Raw genomic sequence first — 14,812 nt, 5'->3', positions numbered from 1 at the left:
GTTGTTTTCTTGTATTTGCAGTGATTTTTAACTATAATTGAGTATTTTTTGTGGGTATATTTTGTGTATGACTGGAGCCCATATGGACATACAGCGATGGCTTTTATGTGCCAGTAGACAAGAACATTGCATGCTTCCTATTGTTAGTATTCTTTGATGTCTTAGCTTAAGAGGGCTTTTTAGAAAATGCATGGGATGTGGGATCAAGCCAGGCTGCAGCTGAAACACTTGCACAGTATTAGGCAAATTCCACAACTCTGGGAACTGCAAACAAAGTCTCTGGATCTCAGTTGTGTACATTGGGATAAACTGTAATTAATGCTAATAGGCTAGCTGATCATTTGTTTTATTTGTTTTGTGTTTTTTTTTTTCCAGAGGCTTCTCTGGTATTCAAATGCATAATTTTCTCTAATTCTCTAAAATCAGCATAAGTTGGATCCATGAGGGTTTTTTTATATCTCTGTTGGAAATCCAGCCTTTCTTTCTAATTCTGAAAACATTGGCCTATATGTTTAGTTTTGAAATTTGAATTTACCTCACTGAAATCTGTTTGTTCTCTGTCAATTCAATACATGATATGGTCTGGAAATGGTTCTTTGTTATGTTTCTTTTCAACTGGTTGTACTAGACGTTACATTATAGTAATGAAACATTGAGCAACTTTTCTTTCATTTGATAAAAAGAAAAGATTCTGTCTTCATTTTATTCGACTCTTGTCTTGTTTACAAAGCAAGCAAAACCCCCCAATTCTGTACTTTTTTTTCTTTCTTTCTTCAAATCATCCCTGCCTGTCCTGTTCTTTCTAGACAGGGCTAGTTTAAAGTACTGCCTTCATCGGGTTTTGTCTAGACTCCAGTTGACAAAAGAAGCCCTCCAGCAGTGTGCGCTACGCCTCGTGGTGTTGCCAGTTCTTAACTACAGCATGACCACAAGAGTAATCCTTAACCTTAAACCTTTGGGTTTTTCACTAAAAATTTTGGAGTTGTCTGTCAATCTTTGGTATTTCATCAGTACTGTGTTTGCACTCTCAAATTCTCTCAAAGCTATTTTTAATCTTTCTCTAAAGTATGTATTACTTATGTTATTTCTGAATCTATTTTAAACCTCCCACTTCTTGTCAGTCATAATGCCACAAACACATCTGTAGATCTAAGTTGATTATTTCTCATTTGAGAGATGTTCCTTGACTGCCCTACTAATCAAGTATACTTTGTCTGGTTGACTGGATGCAAATCATACACCAACAGTTATTTGTTTCATTATAATGTTTTATAATGTTTCATAAACCAATAACTTTTTCAGTGCATATGGTTCCCATTAATTACATGCTTTGATTCACTATGGAGTTTCTATTTTTTTTTTAAACATTATATTCATGTATACCTTGTTTACATTCTCAGTGTATTTGTGCTGTATTATTTTTACAGTTTCCAGCAGTCAATCATCCACAGTCTTTAGAGAGAAGATACTTGGGAATTTTAAGTGGTGTATTGCTTGATCTTATGAAGGTAGGAAAATGTATTTTATTTTCTGTCTGTAATATGTAGGAAAAATGTAAGTGACACTTTTTTTTTTTTCCCCCTAATATAATACGTCTTAAAGTACTTGCGAACTTCCTTTTGAAATGTTTTGATATCACCATTGCTTGTAGCAAGGATTGATATTTCCTAGAAATCAGGAAAATACCCTTTGCAAATGTCAGGAGAGTCTGTTCAGATTTTGATAATTTGATAAACAGTACATAGTCCAGACAAAAGAATCACCATCATTTGCAGCAATAGGCATTCACACTGACAAACATTCAGATGCACAGGTTGCCTTTGTAATGGAGCATGAGCTCTCAACCCATAATAAATTTAGATAAATCCACAGAGTATTAAGCTAACCTGAGTTGTTTTTCATTTGTTGTTGGATAAACATGAAGATGTGGACAGTTGTCAAAGACAAAGTTGATGCACCATAGTATTTTTTTAACCCAAGCCTTTAATCTGCTTGCTATCACTCACCTCTATACAGTGTGTATATTATGTTACTCTTCAGTCCTGTTTTGGAACAAGTCATCTAGTTACCCATGGCCAAACTGGGATGTGGTCCTGAGATGGTTTCTTACAGGGGATCAGTAGAAGCTGGCTCCCCTCAAAATGGCCAAACACTGTAAATCATTGTGCTATGCATTTTTTGTACCTTATTCCTGGGTGTGCAACACCTATTGTTGTCCTTGTTATACTATAAAAACATCACACCATGGTAAGATGCAGTACAACCCTCCAATTATTTCGTCCACAGTAAGCTGAAAAAAGAAGTCATAGTGTCAAAAATTAGGTTTAGAGTCACAGAAATGTCACCTAAGAATTCAAGGTGATCGGGACTAAATATGAAGAGTGGATATGGTTAATGAACTCTACATGAATTGTGTGGTGCCAAGTCCATCTGCACCAGTTGTCTTGGAAACCAGAGGTCATTTTATTTGGGCTATACTTTGCTATTTACTTTGTTGATGTAGCTAGCAGAAACTCACCACATTTGCTCTACTCTTCTTAAATGCAACTGGTTCAAATCACTTCCATTTAATCTCCCTGCATTATGAAGAGAGTCAGCATAACTTTTAGCTTGGTTTCATGGAGTCCACAAAATTAGGTACCTCGGTGCATGTAATTGCTTGGTTTGATATTTTCTATTCACAGAATTCCTATTTCTATTTTCTAATTCACAGACACTTTTCCTGGTTATAGTTAGCTGTAGCTCAAGCTGTAGTAGCATAATTTGCAGAACAGCAGTTTCAAGATCATTCTTCAGGCCATTGTTACACGTGCTGGGGCAGGGTTTTTCATTTTATCCTGATTTTTATGTTATATTTCAATGTCTTTTGGGTTCTTTTGTTGTGATTTAGAAGTTATAAAGTTGTAAACATAGCACTTGAATTTTAGGGAAACACAGGTTTCCAAATAATTCCATTCCACTTCAAATAATTCTTTTCAACCTTTCTGTCTGTATCTCTCCCTACAAGGTGAAAAAGGTCAAGGATTCTGTAGAGAAAATATTTTGTGTTTGACTTACATAATTCAGGAATTGGAACATTGTTAAAGAATGAGCAAAATACTACAGGAAGAGAACAGAAGAGATCTGTGGTTAAGTTGCGTGCTGCAAATGCTGCACATACTTTGCTGTTTGCCTGTCTCTTCTCCAGGCACTGGACAGTCTGGCATATGTCCCTGCTTGGTGTGTTCCTCATTATCTGCATTCCCAGGGATCTCAGGTCTGGTTACTAGATTGCTGAATAACCCACACTTCAACTTATGCCAGCTAAAGTAGTGAGTTATTGATATTTAGAGAGCATTTCTGAACTGAATTAATGAAGAGGCACCCGTTTGGCCCTGTGGCTTTGTTGCTCCTCTCTTCCTCTCTCCTTCACAAATCATGCTGTTTTGTAAGCACGCATTTCGGAGTTGGGAGCTGGTTCTGCATGTGGTGTCTTGGGCAAAAAAGATGTTGAGTATTTCAGTCTTTTTCATATCATGTGTCATTCAGTTGTCTTCTCCCATTCAGCAGCAGACGTGCATTTTCTCTGACCTTCTGTTTACTGCTAGAATACTTGTAGAATACCTTCTTTTTACCCTTGATGTTCTTCAGATGCCTTAGCTCCAGCTGGACTTTGGCCTTCCAAAGTGGTCTAACCTTTGTGCTAATGCAGTGCTTTTAAAGTCCTCCTTTGTATCCTGTCCTTGACTCTAGCTCGTGCACACTCCCATTTTGCATTCTTGTTCATTAAGAAACTCCCTGTTTAGCCAGCCTGACCTTATGCAAAATGTTGTGGTCTTTTGTACAATAAGATGCTTTGTTCCTGAACTCTCAAGAAATTTTCTTGAAAAATCAGATGGCTCTCCTGTACTTTACTGCTGGTGAGCAGCAGGTCGAGTCAAGTCCTACCCTTGGCTGATTCTTCAGCAGCTGCACTAGTAAATTGCCACCAACATAGTCTAGAAATCTCCTGAATCGTCTATACAGGCTGGATGTCTGGATAGTTGAAGTCTGGCGTGAGGATGAGGACCTGTGATCAGGAGGCTTCTGCTTGTTGTTGTAGAGAGTTGTCATCTTCATCTCCTTCATGCTTTTCAGTGCATGGTTTAACCCCCAGCATAACGTCACAAATGTTGCTTTCCCTTCTAATCCTGACCTAGAGACTGTCAATGGATAGACCTTCTGTTTCATGCTAGCATTTGATACCATCCAGGAACTCAATTATATGGAGTACCAACTCCTTTGCCTCCGCACCTCCTTCCTTCTGAAGCCAGCTGTACCCATCAATGATCATGCCTCAGCCATGAGCCCCTGTCCCACTACTTCTCCATGACTCCAGGCAGGTTCACAGCCTTGTGCTTCCCTATGGACTTCTGGTTAACCATGCTCATGGTTCAGGCTCCGCAAGTTAGTGTACGGGCACTTGAGGGAAGCCTCTGGACATCCTCTTTTCTGAGGAGGAATGTGGGTATCACTTGTGGCCTTCACATGTTTGTTTGGCCATTTGAGCCACCATAGTGATGAGCACCAGAAAAAAAGAGGGAAAGAAAAAGTTAATCATTCAGTACACAGTTTGTCACTTCAGAAAGGAAGATACTGCATACCGTATGACCAAACTACGTAGGGATGTAGTTTGCCTCTTGCTTTGTTTGCTGTGCATTTTCTAATTCGAAGTGCAGGGATCCTGTGAAGGGAAAACCAGTTTGTGGTCAAGTGGCTGAATACTATGTTAATACATATACAGATATGCACTCTGTGTGTGTATACACATGCATATATACACATGGAGTTGTTCTCTATTCAACCTATATAACCCTAAAAAATAGCTGTTCTTTTTACTTAATAGCCATTCATACTTTTATCTTTGCTGACAGTCATGCGTATTCAGATATTCCAAGATAAGTTTTTTATTGCCCTGTTCCTGCAAGAAACCTTTCAAAACTGTCAAAATACCCAACCTACTGGTTTTCAATTTTGTGATTAAATATTTTCTACATGCCAGAAAGTGACTTTGTTTAGAATCGCAGCAGATCTAGCAGAATTATAAGGCAAATGTTATTCTGAGTGCATTGTAAACAGTTTAGATGATTTCTTAAAATTACGGGTGGACTTGAACTCTAGCAGTAAAAAAACAGAACTCTTTTATTTGTGTATTTTTTAAAATGCTAACTTTAAAATATCTTTCTTTGTATAGGATTGTTCTTGTGTGCTTGTTCTATTTATAAAGCCTGTTTTGTTGTAGCATTTTATTACTGGTAAATTTAATATTTTTAATTCTAAAAAACATTTTTTAAATATATATATCCTGGGAAAATGTTTAAAATACTTACATCTTAGGCATGTATAGTTATATAGATAAAACAATTTTTAAAATTTAGATATTTTTGTATTTTAGACATATTTTAAGCACACATACTTAACTACTTATGTATGTGTATGTATATTCATTACATACATATAGCAAGTATATATGTTTCATAATAAGCAAGGCTGAGACCTTCCATCTCTTAAGTAGAATACAGGTTTTGTAAGTCTTTGTTTTGTATCACATGTAGTTTAATGCAACATATATTTGTTCTAGCAGTTAGATCTAATCACAGAAACTCTACAGATTAAAAAGCTATCCCAATAATATTTATTTTGTTATATTGTTTGCTGATGCAAATACAGATACTAACTTTTAAACTTTGGGATTTGTTTTCCAAAAGAACTTACTGAAGTTAGATCCAGCAGATAGATATTTGACAGAGCAATGTTTGAACCATCCTTCGTTTCAAACCCAAAGACTCTTGGATCGCTGCGGAAGCTCACCTTCGAGGTCAGCTAAGAGAAAACCTTACCACGTGGACAGCAACACATTATCTAACAGGTAAACTTAGTTATCTCACCATCATCACTGACATTTGCTCTGCCAATGAATAATGCTCATGATGCCATCATGCTTACATACATCATCATCTACAAGAAAAGAGAAGTTGTGTTTGAGAGTTTAGGCACATTGAGAGGTATATACTGCTCCATGTTGACTCACTAAATGAAGGAAGTAGATACAGTTTTATGGTGTTATAGTTTTGGTAACTTTCTGTGTCAGGTGAATGCTCCTTGAAGAGAAAAAAACAAAGGCAATGTTCAAGCTATCTCTGCATTTGACAAAAAAAAAAAAAGTTGGCTTAACACTCTTAAAAAAATGTTAACCTTTTTCTTGAACAACATTAGGAATTTTGTGGCTTGGAGTATGCCTGAGATTCCAAAGGAATGCTGTTTTCTTTGGAATGCCAGCACTACTGTACATGTGCAACCTGTCCAAGGTTTTAGTGTTTGAAAGTTCAAAATTCACACAGATTTTTAGCAGCTAAATGTCCCAAAGTTGCATGGATTGATCATGCTCCAAATTGGCAATGAAGAGAGTTTTGTCTGAAGTTGCAGTTACGAGTGAAGTCTAGTCTACTTGAACTTAAAGCAGGGCATATTTGCCCAGTGACTTCCTTGTTGGACACACAGAGCTTGCGAGAACCCACTTGATTTTAATACATCAATGAACCAGGTTTACTGGTGGATGAAATACTTCAGTACAAAAAGCCTCATGGTATTCCTCTAACAAAAGCTCTCCTAAAGGTCGCCCTCTGAAGTATGCAGAATGATAGTGGCTTTTAATTCCAGCCATGTTTTTTCTTTAGCTTTTCCTGTGAAATTCAAAAAATTACTCCTCATTTTAAGATTTGGGATGATGACGTTTATGATCTATACTTTTTCAGAGATAGACACCAAAAAGTTTTAGCTGCCCTTATAGTTATTTAGAAGTTTTACCATTAGAAATGTGGCATCAGAAAGGAGAACCTAGGTCCATGGGAAACTTCTTATCTAAAAGGCTTGCCTAGCTGCTTGATCTAAAATTACTAGGTTCCTTATATCAATAAGTTTTTTTAAAAATACACTTCTTTTTAACTAAAAATATTTTAAACTGGCATTAAAATTGCTAAATTTCTAGAAACTGTAATAGTTAATTATAATAACACAATTAGATCACTGGAAGCAGCTAATACAAAAATCCTAGGTATAAAAATGACTAGCATCATTCAGTTATAATTATCAACAAAGGTACAAACTCATCTGTACAGTGAGCTCTCACTTTAACACTCAGTAATGTATCTGAGTTACATTATCATAGATTTGATACAGAGGTAAGTTAACTTGCTCATAGCTTGCCTAGGTCCATCAAGGTTTACAAGTACAGCTGCAGCACTGCTTAGTTGTGGTTAGTTTGCAAAGACAGCGTAAGCCTAGAAGCAGAACTGGTTTTATGCCAGAAAACCTGAGATAATAAATCCTGCTAAATAATAAATGAAGTCAGACTGAATGTTTGTAGAATCCAACTCATATCTCAGTCCTGCAATCCTAAAACCAGGAAAGCTGGAAGGTAGAGTAGAGGTTAAGGACATCACCAAGTAGCTCTGCACCAATTCAGTCTGGTTGCAGAGCATTTCACGTGCAGCTTTGGGGATGAGTTAGTGTGCCCAGAACTGGGATGGTGCCAAGTTCCACAAAAATCGGGGTTCCTGTGGTAGACCTGGTTTGGGGTTTGGTGTTTACAGGGCTTTCTCCACTGTACTGGGCTCAGGCTTACTCTGGATGCCTTTACCAGCACAGTAACCTCTTTTCCCCCTCCCCTCCCCCTCCAAATCAGACATACATTAGATGGCCTGGAGCATTGATTGTATCAGGTTTTCGTGACAGTGCTGGCATACTTTGTTGTTCTGCATTCACTTTGATATGCCAGGTGTATTTAAGAGTTTGTTCAATGGGTATACAGCTAATTTTCATAATGTAGTGTTACATTATTGATGTGCAGTTATATTACTCACATGCATAAATGTGTAAATATATGCTGGAGTTTCTGTTTGTATTTTATATCTTCACTTCTTCTTGTTAGCAAAATCTATTAACCAAAGCTGAGTTTGTCCATCAGGATTTAAGCAGAAAGAAACTGCAATGTACTAACACTTGCAAATCTGTTATTTTAGTGGAACTTCTGATGCCTAGTTGGCAGCATTTGATCTTACTGCAGTTAAATTTTGTGGGTTTAAATGGCAGCTCCTTTCTGAAATGAGTACACTTTTGTTGAAGTTATTAATACATGAATATGTAATCTGGTATATTAATGCTTCTTTATGCATTTTAATGTAGAAATCAAGCCAGCAAAAGTTCTGCTTTGCAGTCACACCACAGATCAAACAGCAAGGATATACAGACGTTAGGGGCTGGCGGGCCAAGAGAAGAGGGTCTTCCAGCAAATGAAAGCTTTTTAAATGGAAACCTTCCTGGAGCTGCGCATAGTCCAATGCATGCTAAAAAATCAAGCAACACACCTGGATCTGGCAACAAGGATCTAGCCAATAATAACATGCCGCATCTTCTCAGCCCAAAGGAAACAAAGGGAAAAACAGAATTTGATTTTAACGTGGACCCAAAAAGTTCTGATGGTTCAGGCACAAAGTACCTGAAGTCTAATACCAGATCTCAGCAGAACCGTCACTCATTTATGGAAACTTCTCAAAGCAAAACTGGGACGCTGCAACCCGGCGATAAGCACAGTCGCCACAGCTACATTGATACTATCCCGCAGTCTTCTAAGAGTCCTTCATATCGGACAAAGTCAAAGAGCCATGGGGTTCTGACAGACTCGAAATCCGTGGGCAACCTTTCTGAGGCCAGGGCCCAGGCTGCAGAACCAAACAGCAGTAGGTATTTTCCATCCAGCTGTATGGACTTGAACTCTCCTACCAGTCCAACTGCTCCCCGACACAGTGATAACAGAACTTTGCTCAGTCCATCCGGGAGGAATAACCGCAGCGAGGGTACCCTGGACACCCGAAGACCATCAACAAGACACTCCAAAACAATGGAGGAGTTAAAACTGCCAGATCACATGGATGGAAGCCATTCCCACTCTCTGTCTGCTCCACACGAATCTTTTTCCTATGGTCTAGGTTATACCAGTCCTTTTTCTTCACAGCAGCGCCCTCATAGACACTCTATGTATGTGAGCCGGGACAGAGTGAGGTCAAAGGGCTCAGAGGGTGGCTTAAGCATAGGGCAAGGGATGGCAGCCAGAGCAAACAGCCTGCAACTGTTATCTCCACAGGTGCAGCATAAGTCACTCACGAGATCTGTTGGCTCGTCACGAGAAGACTGTACAGAAGATGCTAATAGGGTTAGTTCAAAATATTGCCTATTATGGAGGGCTTACTATCCTCTTTTTACTTCATGTGGGGACAGTGTGCTGCTTTCTCGCTTCTGTTTGTTTCTTTGCAGTTATTCATTGATTTGTCTTGTTGTAAGACGAGGGATGTTGGGATGTGTTTTCAGAAGGGCTAAGTATTTCAAGGGCAAAATGAGAGGCTTTTTTTTAAAAATGGACTTCGAATACTACTATTCTCTTCAAGTACTGAAATGCGAGAACGGAAAAAAAATGAAGTTAAAACTTCGTTAGTAGTTCCTAGACTTTGGTTACATTGTCTGATTTTTTTTTTAATCATATTGTTTTGCTTAATTAACCTTCTCATTTGTGGTCTTATTTAGCTTTTCTTGTATGTATTTGTCCTGGTTTCAGCCCCATGACAGTATTTCTGTTATGAAGGCTGATGCTAGTTGTTGAAGTGAGCTTTTAATCACTTAGAGCAGGGCATTATTGCTGAAACACCATCATTTACTAGAGGAATATCAAAACTTGTAATATTTCTCTTGATTAGTATGATATGTAACTGATGTAGTCTAGGGATTTTATGCTGGAGAAACCCACTGGTAAATTGAATCCTTACAGTGTCACTAGATGCCTTGTTGTGTTTTACTGTGATAATTATTTAATAAGTAGAGGAAGGCCTAGTTCTGGTGTTAATTTACATTTCTTACACAACATTTCTGAATTATCTGATGTTTTACTCATCAGATGTGTAAAGATGACTGCATTGGTCCCCAGATCTTTAAATTGCTGTACCATTGATCCAGATTGGAGCAAAACAGTGCAGGGAGAAGTAAAAAAATGAGTGTTTCTCTATACGTACATCTGTGATAAAGTGACTTCTTAGAAGACAACATGTAGTTCAGATTTGTTGACAAATTAAAGGAATTCAAAGAGCTGCCAATATTATTTAAGGTCTAAAAATTGTGCTTTGTTGTGAGAGACTGAAAAACTCTGCCTACTTAGTTTATGTAAGAAATATATGTAGCTGAGTTGTTAGTAGTGGTCTACAAATACCATAAAAAAGAGTTTTCATGTTGTGGTTGCCTCTTCAGCCCAGCAGGGAAAAAAAGGCACGATAAGTTTTTTATACTTACCTCCTCCATTCAGGTTTATGTGTATTCACACATGAGAATAGATCTCATAAAAATGGGAGAAATACAACGTAATATAGACAAAAGAAAGCCACTTGGAAGGGATTACAGCAGCTCCATTTCAAAACCTTTTTTTTGTTTTTCCTTGTGTAGTCATTTTTCTCTCTCATTTCAGTCAAGTGGTATACTTAATCTGTTAAATATCAAGTGTTACTGTAGATGGGCAATAACACCAACATTTGAGGGGTTTTTGTAACAAAAGCTCATGCTACCTTGTATTCTTCAGCGCATGAGGAGCTTTTTCTGCATTCTGCAGCAGATATTAGTCTGATAAGTAATTTTAATTTTATTTCATGTTATGTAGAGGCAGATTGTTTTTATCAGATCATTCTTTGTCTTGTGAGAATTGGTTGACAAATTTTTATTTTCATTACAAAAATGTACGTATATCATAATGCTTATGTTTTTGTTCATTTTTGTTTGCTTTAGAATGCCTAATCATTTGGAAAAAACTTACCTTTATCTTTTATGGTCAGTGTTTTTAAATTTAAGCCTTCAATTAATGCTTTTAAATCTGTATTTCAATAAGCAGAAGTCTGAAAGGAAAAATACCCTTCTGAAATGGATGGCAAGTCTGTAAATTCACAAAGTTGTTTTTGTTTGTTTATTCTACTTAAGTAACAAATCAGAATTAAATTGTCAATCTTCTTATGCCTTGTAAAGGCATTTTCACAAAGAAGTCATTCTTTGGCTCCTTCCTAACACTCCCTTTTTTCTCCTGTTTTTTATTTTTTCCTTTTACATTCTGCATTAGAAATGAGAAAATTTAATTTCCCTCAGGATTACTGAACTAAAAAATTCAGGAATAACATGAGTGTTCTCAGAGATTCGTTATTGTTTTCCTGTTATTTTTTTCCCTATCAGTTCTACTGGTTTTCTCTCTCTGCCCATGTTTTGTGAAGTTTCCTCACTTCCATGTTTCTAGTTTCTCACTGATTTTCTCTTTAGCTCTACCAAGTCTTTTTAAAAAGAAACATTCTTTGTTTACCAGGCTTTAAATTATAATTAAAAAAAAAAGAAGAAGAAGAAAAGTCTCACATTCAGTATTAGTTTTGGGGCTTTTCCAGTCTCAGTACAACACTTTTTCTTTAAGGTTTCTTTTTAATTTTAAATTAAATGTACTCAAAAAGGGACAAGCTGAAGAAAATCAAGTACAAGTTGCTATTACTGTCTTATATTTGTAACTTAACTGCTGAGAAAGAAGAGGTATGTTACACAAGTAGCAATTTACTCAAATGCTTCAGCCTCTTGTAAATTTTAGAAGAATCAAACTGTGATTTAAAGCATTGTTTTAGCTGCACTTCTCATCTTGGCGCAGTTTCAAGGGTTGTTTTATCTGTGAGAGTGAAGCCAGATCTTCATTAAAAAAAGGCAAAATAGACTCTGCAAATCACTCATATAGAGAGTTGAAATCCCCTCTTTTAATTCTGGTCAGGTTTTTTTTTAGGTTTTGGTTTTTTAACCTTTGTCCTTCTTGGACATTTTAGATTTAAATTCATGTAACATTTTCAGTGCAGTTTCATGTGCGGTCTTGTAGAGAGCATTGAATTTTATCTGGTTGGTCCATTCTGTGGGAAAAATTGCAGCATCTGCTTCATTTAAGTGTGGGGTTAAGTCATGTTTGGTGGCAAACAAAATGGATGTTTTAGTGGCTTGCTTAAGCTTTTGCATGAAGTACTTCCAGGAAGTACTGTATTCAGGAAAATGGAGGTAATGATACTTTCTTTGATGTCCAGTCTAACTTAACTATTTATTTTATAAATTTCCTAGTTCAGCGGCTACCTCTTATTTTGCATATGCTAGATTTTGTGGCTGTTGCTACCTCTAGGTACTACTAGATAACAGCTGATTAAAGAAAGTGCTTTGGTGTTGCAATTATCACAAATTATATACATTTCCTGTTTGCTTTTTAATATTCAGCATTAGCAGTGTGACCAGATTCCATCAGCAATTAATTTAACAAGACTTCCAGTAAAAGATTCCTCCAGAGATATTACAACTGCATTTCATTCACAGCAAAAAGCTGGGGGTCTGAATCATGCTCGAGTCTTTAAAATTACGATTAAGAGGCAAAATGTTGTTAATGCCATATTTGTCATTTTGGATAAAGCAAGCAGCAAACCCAAGTGATTGTTGATTACGCAGTCTGTGATTTGATATTGGCAGTTATTAATAACATGAAAGGAAAATTGTGTGTGGTTAAGGCTGGGGTTTCTTGCTTACGTATGTTGGTTAAAAACTGCAAATCAGTTTATAATCTTTAATTTTAAATATTGATTGTTCTTTTGTTTAGGGTGGAGCATATCATGATCCACACACAGAAGATGGAGCATCTACTAAGGAAAATAGAATTCTGTATAATGACCCTGTTCCAAGAAGAGTTGGCAGCTTTTACAGAGGTAATTTTATGGTGGATCTTTCAAAATTAAACCAGAGTTTTAACATGGAATATTAATTAAATAATAGGAATGGATACAGAGAACTAACATGAACAACTAAAAAAGTCTGTTAGAAAAAGAATTGTTACCTCACTTTCAGAGACTGGGTTGACCTGCCTAGGTTGTATGCAGTAACTGTGTTAGTATCATATTATTTATTTGCAAATGATAACTTGTTTTGATTGAAAAGTATATCCAGTGCAGTGCCTTGTAAAGCAGAAGATAATTTATCAATGGGAGTTTTAACAAAATGAATGAATATTTTACCAGAGTAAGCAGTTCATTAATGCTTTCAATTAGTATTTTAAATTCCTACTAACATTATATCTAAACATCTTTATACTTGTAACACATTGACATACTTACTGATCTATTTCAAATACTGTGGTGCATGGAACTGTAACACTAGTTTTTCATTGGTCAAGACCTATGTTCATTTCTTTTGTTCAGACTTACTAAAGATCTGCATTTCCTAAAAGCAAAACACACTTAGATAATCCCAGTTCAGAATAAATAATAAAACAGGACTGTGTATCGGCATATATATGTATGTATGTGCATGTGTGTGTGTGTGTATATATATACACACACAAATAGACACTGTTCTGTTATGGTACACAAAAGATGATTTCTGAGCAGCTGCATCATGGCTAAACCTGGGTAATCCTTTTGAAAAAGACAAGGGTAGTAAGAAGCTACTACTGTCCTGCAAATGTTAGGAGGCTTGTGGGGCTCCCCTGAACCTTAAGAAGTCCCAATCAGCTAAAATTCGATTATGAGTCACCTAATAACCTTAAGTAGAGTCACAAATCTCCCTCTGATCCTCTTCAGGTTGATCAGTTGGCTGATAACCTGATTTAGACATGTTAAAATCTGCCAATCCTTGCAAGTGTCCCATTGCAATATTAAAACCTCTAAGCAATAATAAAACTTGTACTGTTTTGAGCAATGCTTTTGAGTATAAGGTTTTGTATCACGTACAACAGAAGATCCTTACAAATCCTTAGTCCTGAATTGCTTTTATTGATCCTTAAAATGCTCCTAAAATTGGATGTGGATTATCCTTCTTTTTTATACATAGTGAACAGAAGTTGCAAGGAAGAAAGGCTTCCCATAAGTCATGTGCTAGGAAAACTGTATGTCTTGGGTTTATTCAATACTTTATTATAAAGGAGAGGTTTCTTCCTCTTTAACTATGTTTATTAATTATTGCTTTGGGAAAATTATACTCTGTGTAAATAATTAATTGATAATAGTATATGCAAAAACCGTTGAAAGAAAAAGTTACTATGAAAAAAGTAAATTCGTATTTATGCAGTTCTTAAGTACTGACTTAACACAAAGGTTATTAGCGTGTACTTTTGTACTACAGCTTGAACAAAAACTTGCAGATTCGATTTTGATATATAGTGCAACTAGCATCTGATCAATTTTTAGTCTAGTGCAGGTCTATCTGGTGGTAGTTGTAACTAATAAATTTAAGTTGTAGGTATGTATAACCTATTTTAAACCCCACAATATATATGTTTAAAAAATACATGGTATCTGATTTTGATCCTTTTATTTTTAGTGAGTAATCTCTTATTCTTTGTTATCTTAAAATCCAACGTAACTTTTTTCAGGATGAGTACTACCTTTTTTAAGGTCTAAGTGAAGACAAAGTGTAAACTGTAATATTTTGTGTCTTTAATAACAGTATTCCAAGTTTTTATTCTGTATCCTGATTTTAAATATCAGTTGCGTTTGTGGCTGCCAACACATAGAAATGTTCTCAAATCTATTAACAGCTTACCCAAGTTCTGATGGTGGTCTCATTTTGTAGCTAATGTTACCTTGCAAGTATCACAAAACAACAGCTTTCCAAACTGTAAAAAGTATGCTGTTTTCAAGTCATACATAAAGTACAACTGTGTCTTCACTCTCTTGTTTCTGTAAAAGAGGTAGAGAGGAAGCAGACAACTGAA

At 36.3% G+C, this 14,812-nt stretch overlaps 1 protein-coding gene across 5 annotated transcripts in view; it reads left to right on the top strand.

The window, feature by feature from the left end:
* CDKL5 (cyclin dependent kinase like 5) overlaps positions 1–14,812 on the top strand; it is a 140,013-nt gene that overhangs the window by 103,229 nt on the left and 21,972 nt on the right. For all 5 annotated transcript variants that reach the window (XR_005826180.1, XM_040582637.1, XM_040582636.1 and 2 more), the window contains 4 exons: positions 1,428–1,508; positions 5,727–5,887; positions 8,203–9,229; positions 12,704–12,809. Coding sequence is in view for 4 of the 5 variants with exons in the window: in XM_040582637.1 (XP_040438571.1) it covers positions 1,428–1,508; positions 5,727–5,887; positions 8,203–9,229; positions 12,704–12,809 (1,375 nt within the window). In the remaining variant the exon portion in view is untranslated. The remainder of the gene's footprint in view (positions 1–1,427; positions 1,509–5,726; positions 5,888–8,202; positions 9,230–12,703; positions 12,810–14,812) is intronic.

The sequence above is a fragment of the Falco naumanni genome, chromosome 2 (assembly GCF_017639655.2).
Source record: "Falco naumanni isolate bFalNau1 chromosome 2, bFalNau1.pat, whole genome shotgun sequence".
Lineage (NCBI taxonomy): Eukaryota > Metazoa > Chordata > Aves > Falconiformes > Falconidae > Falco > Falco naumanni.
The sequence above is the reverse complement of the archived record's forward strand: the minus strand, read 5'-3'. Positions and strand labels throughout refer to the sequence as shown.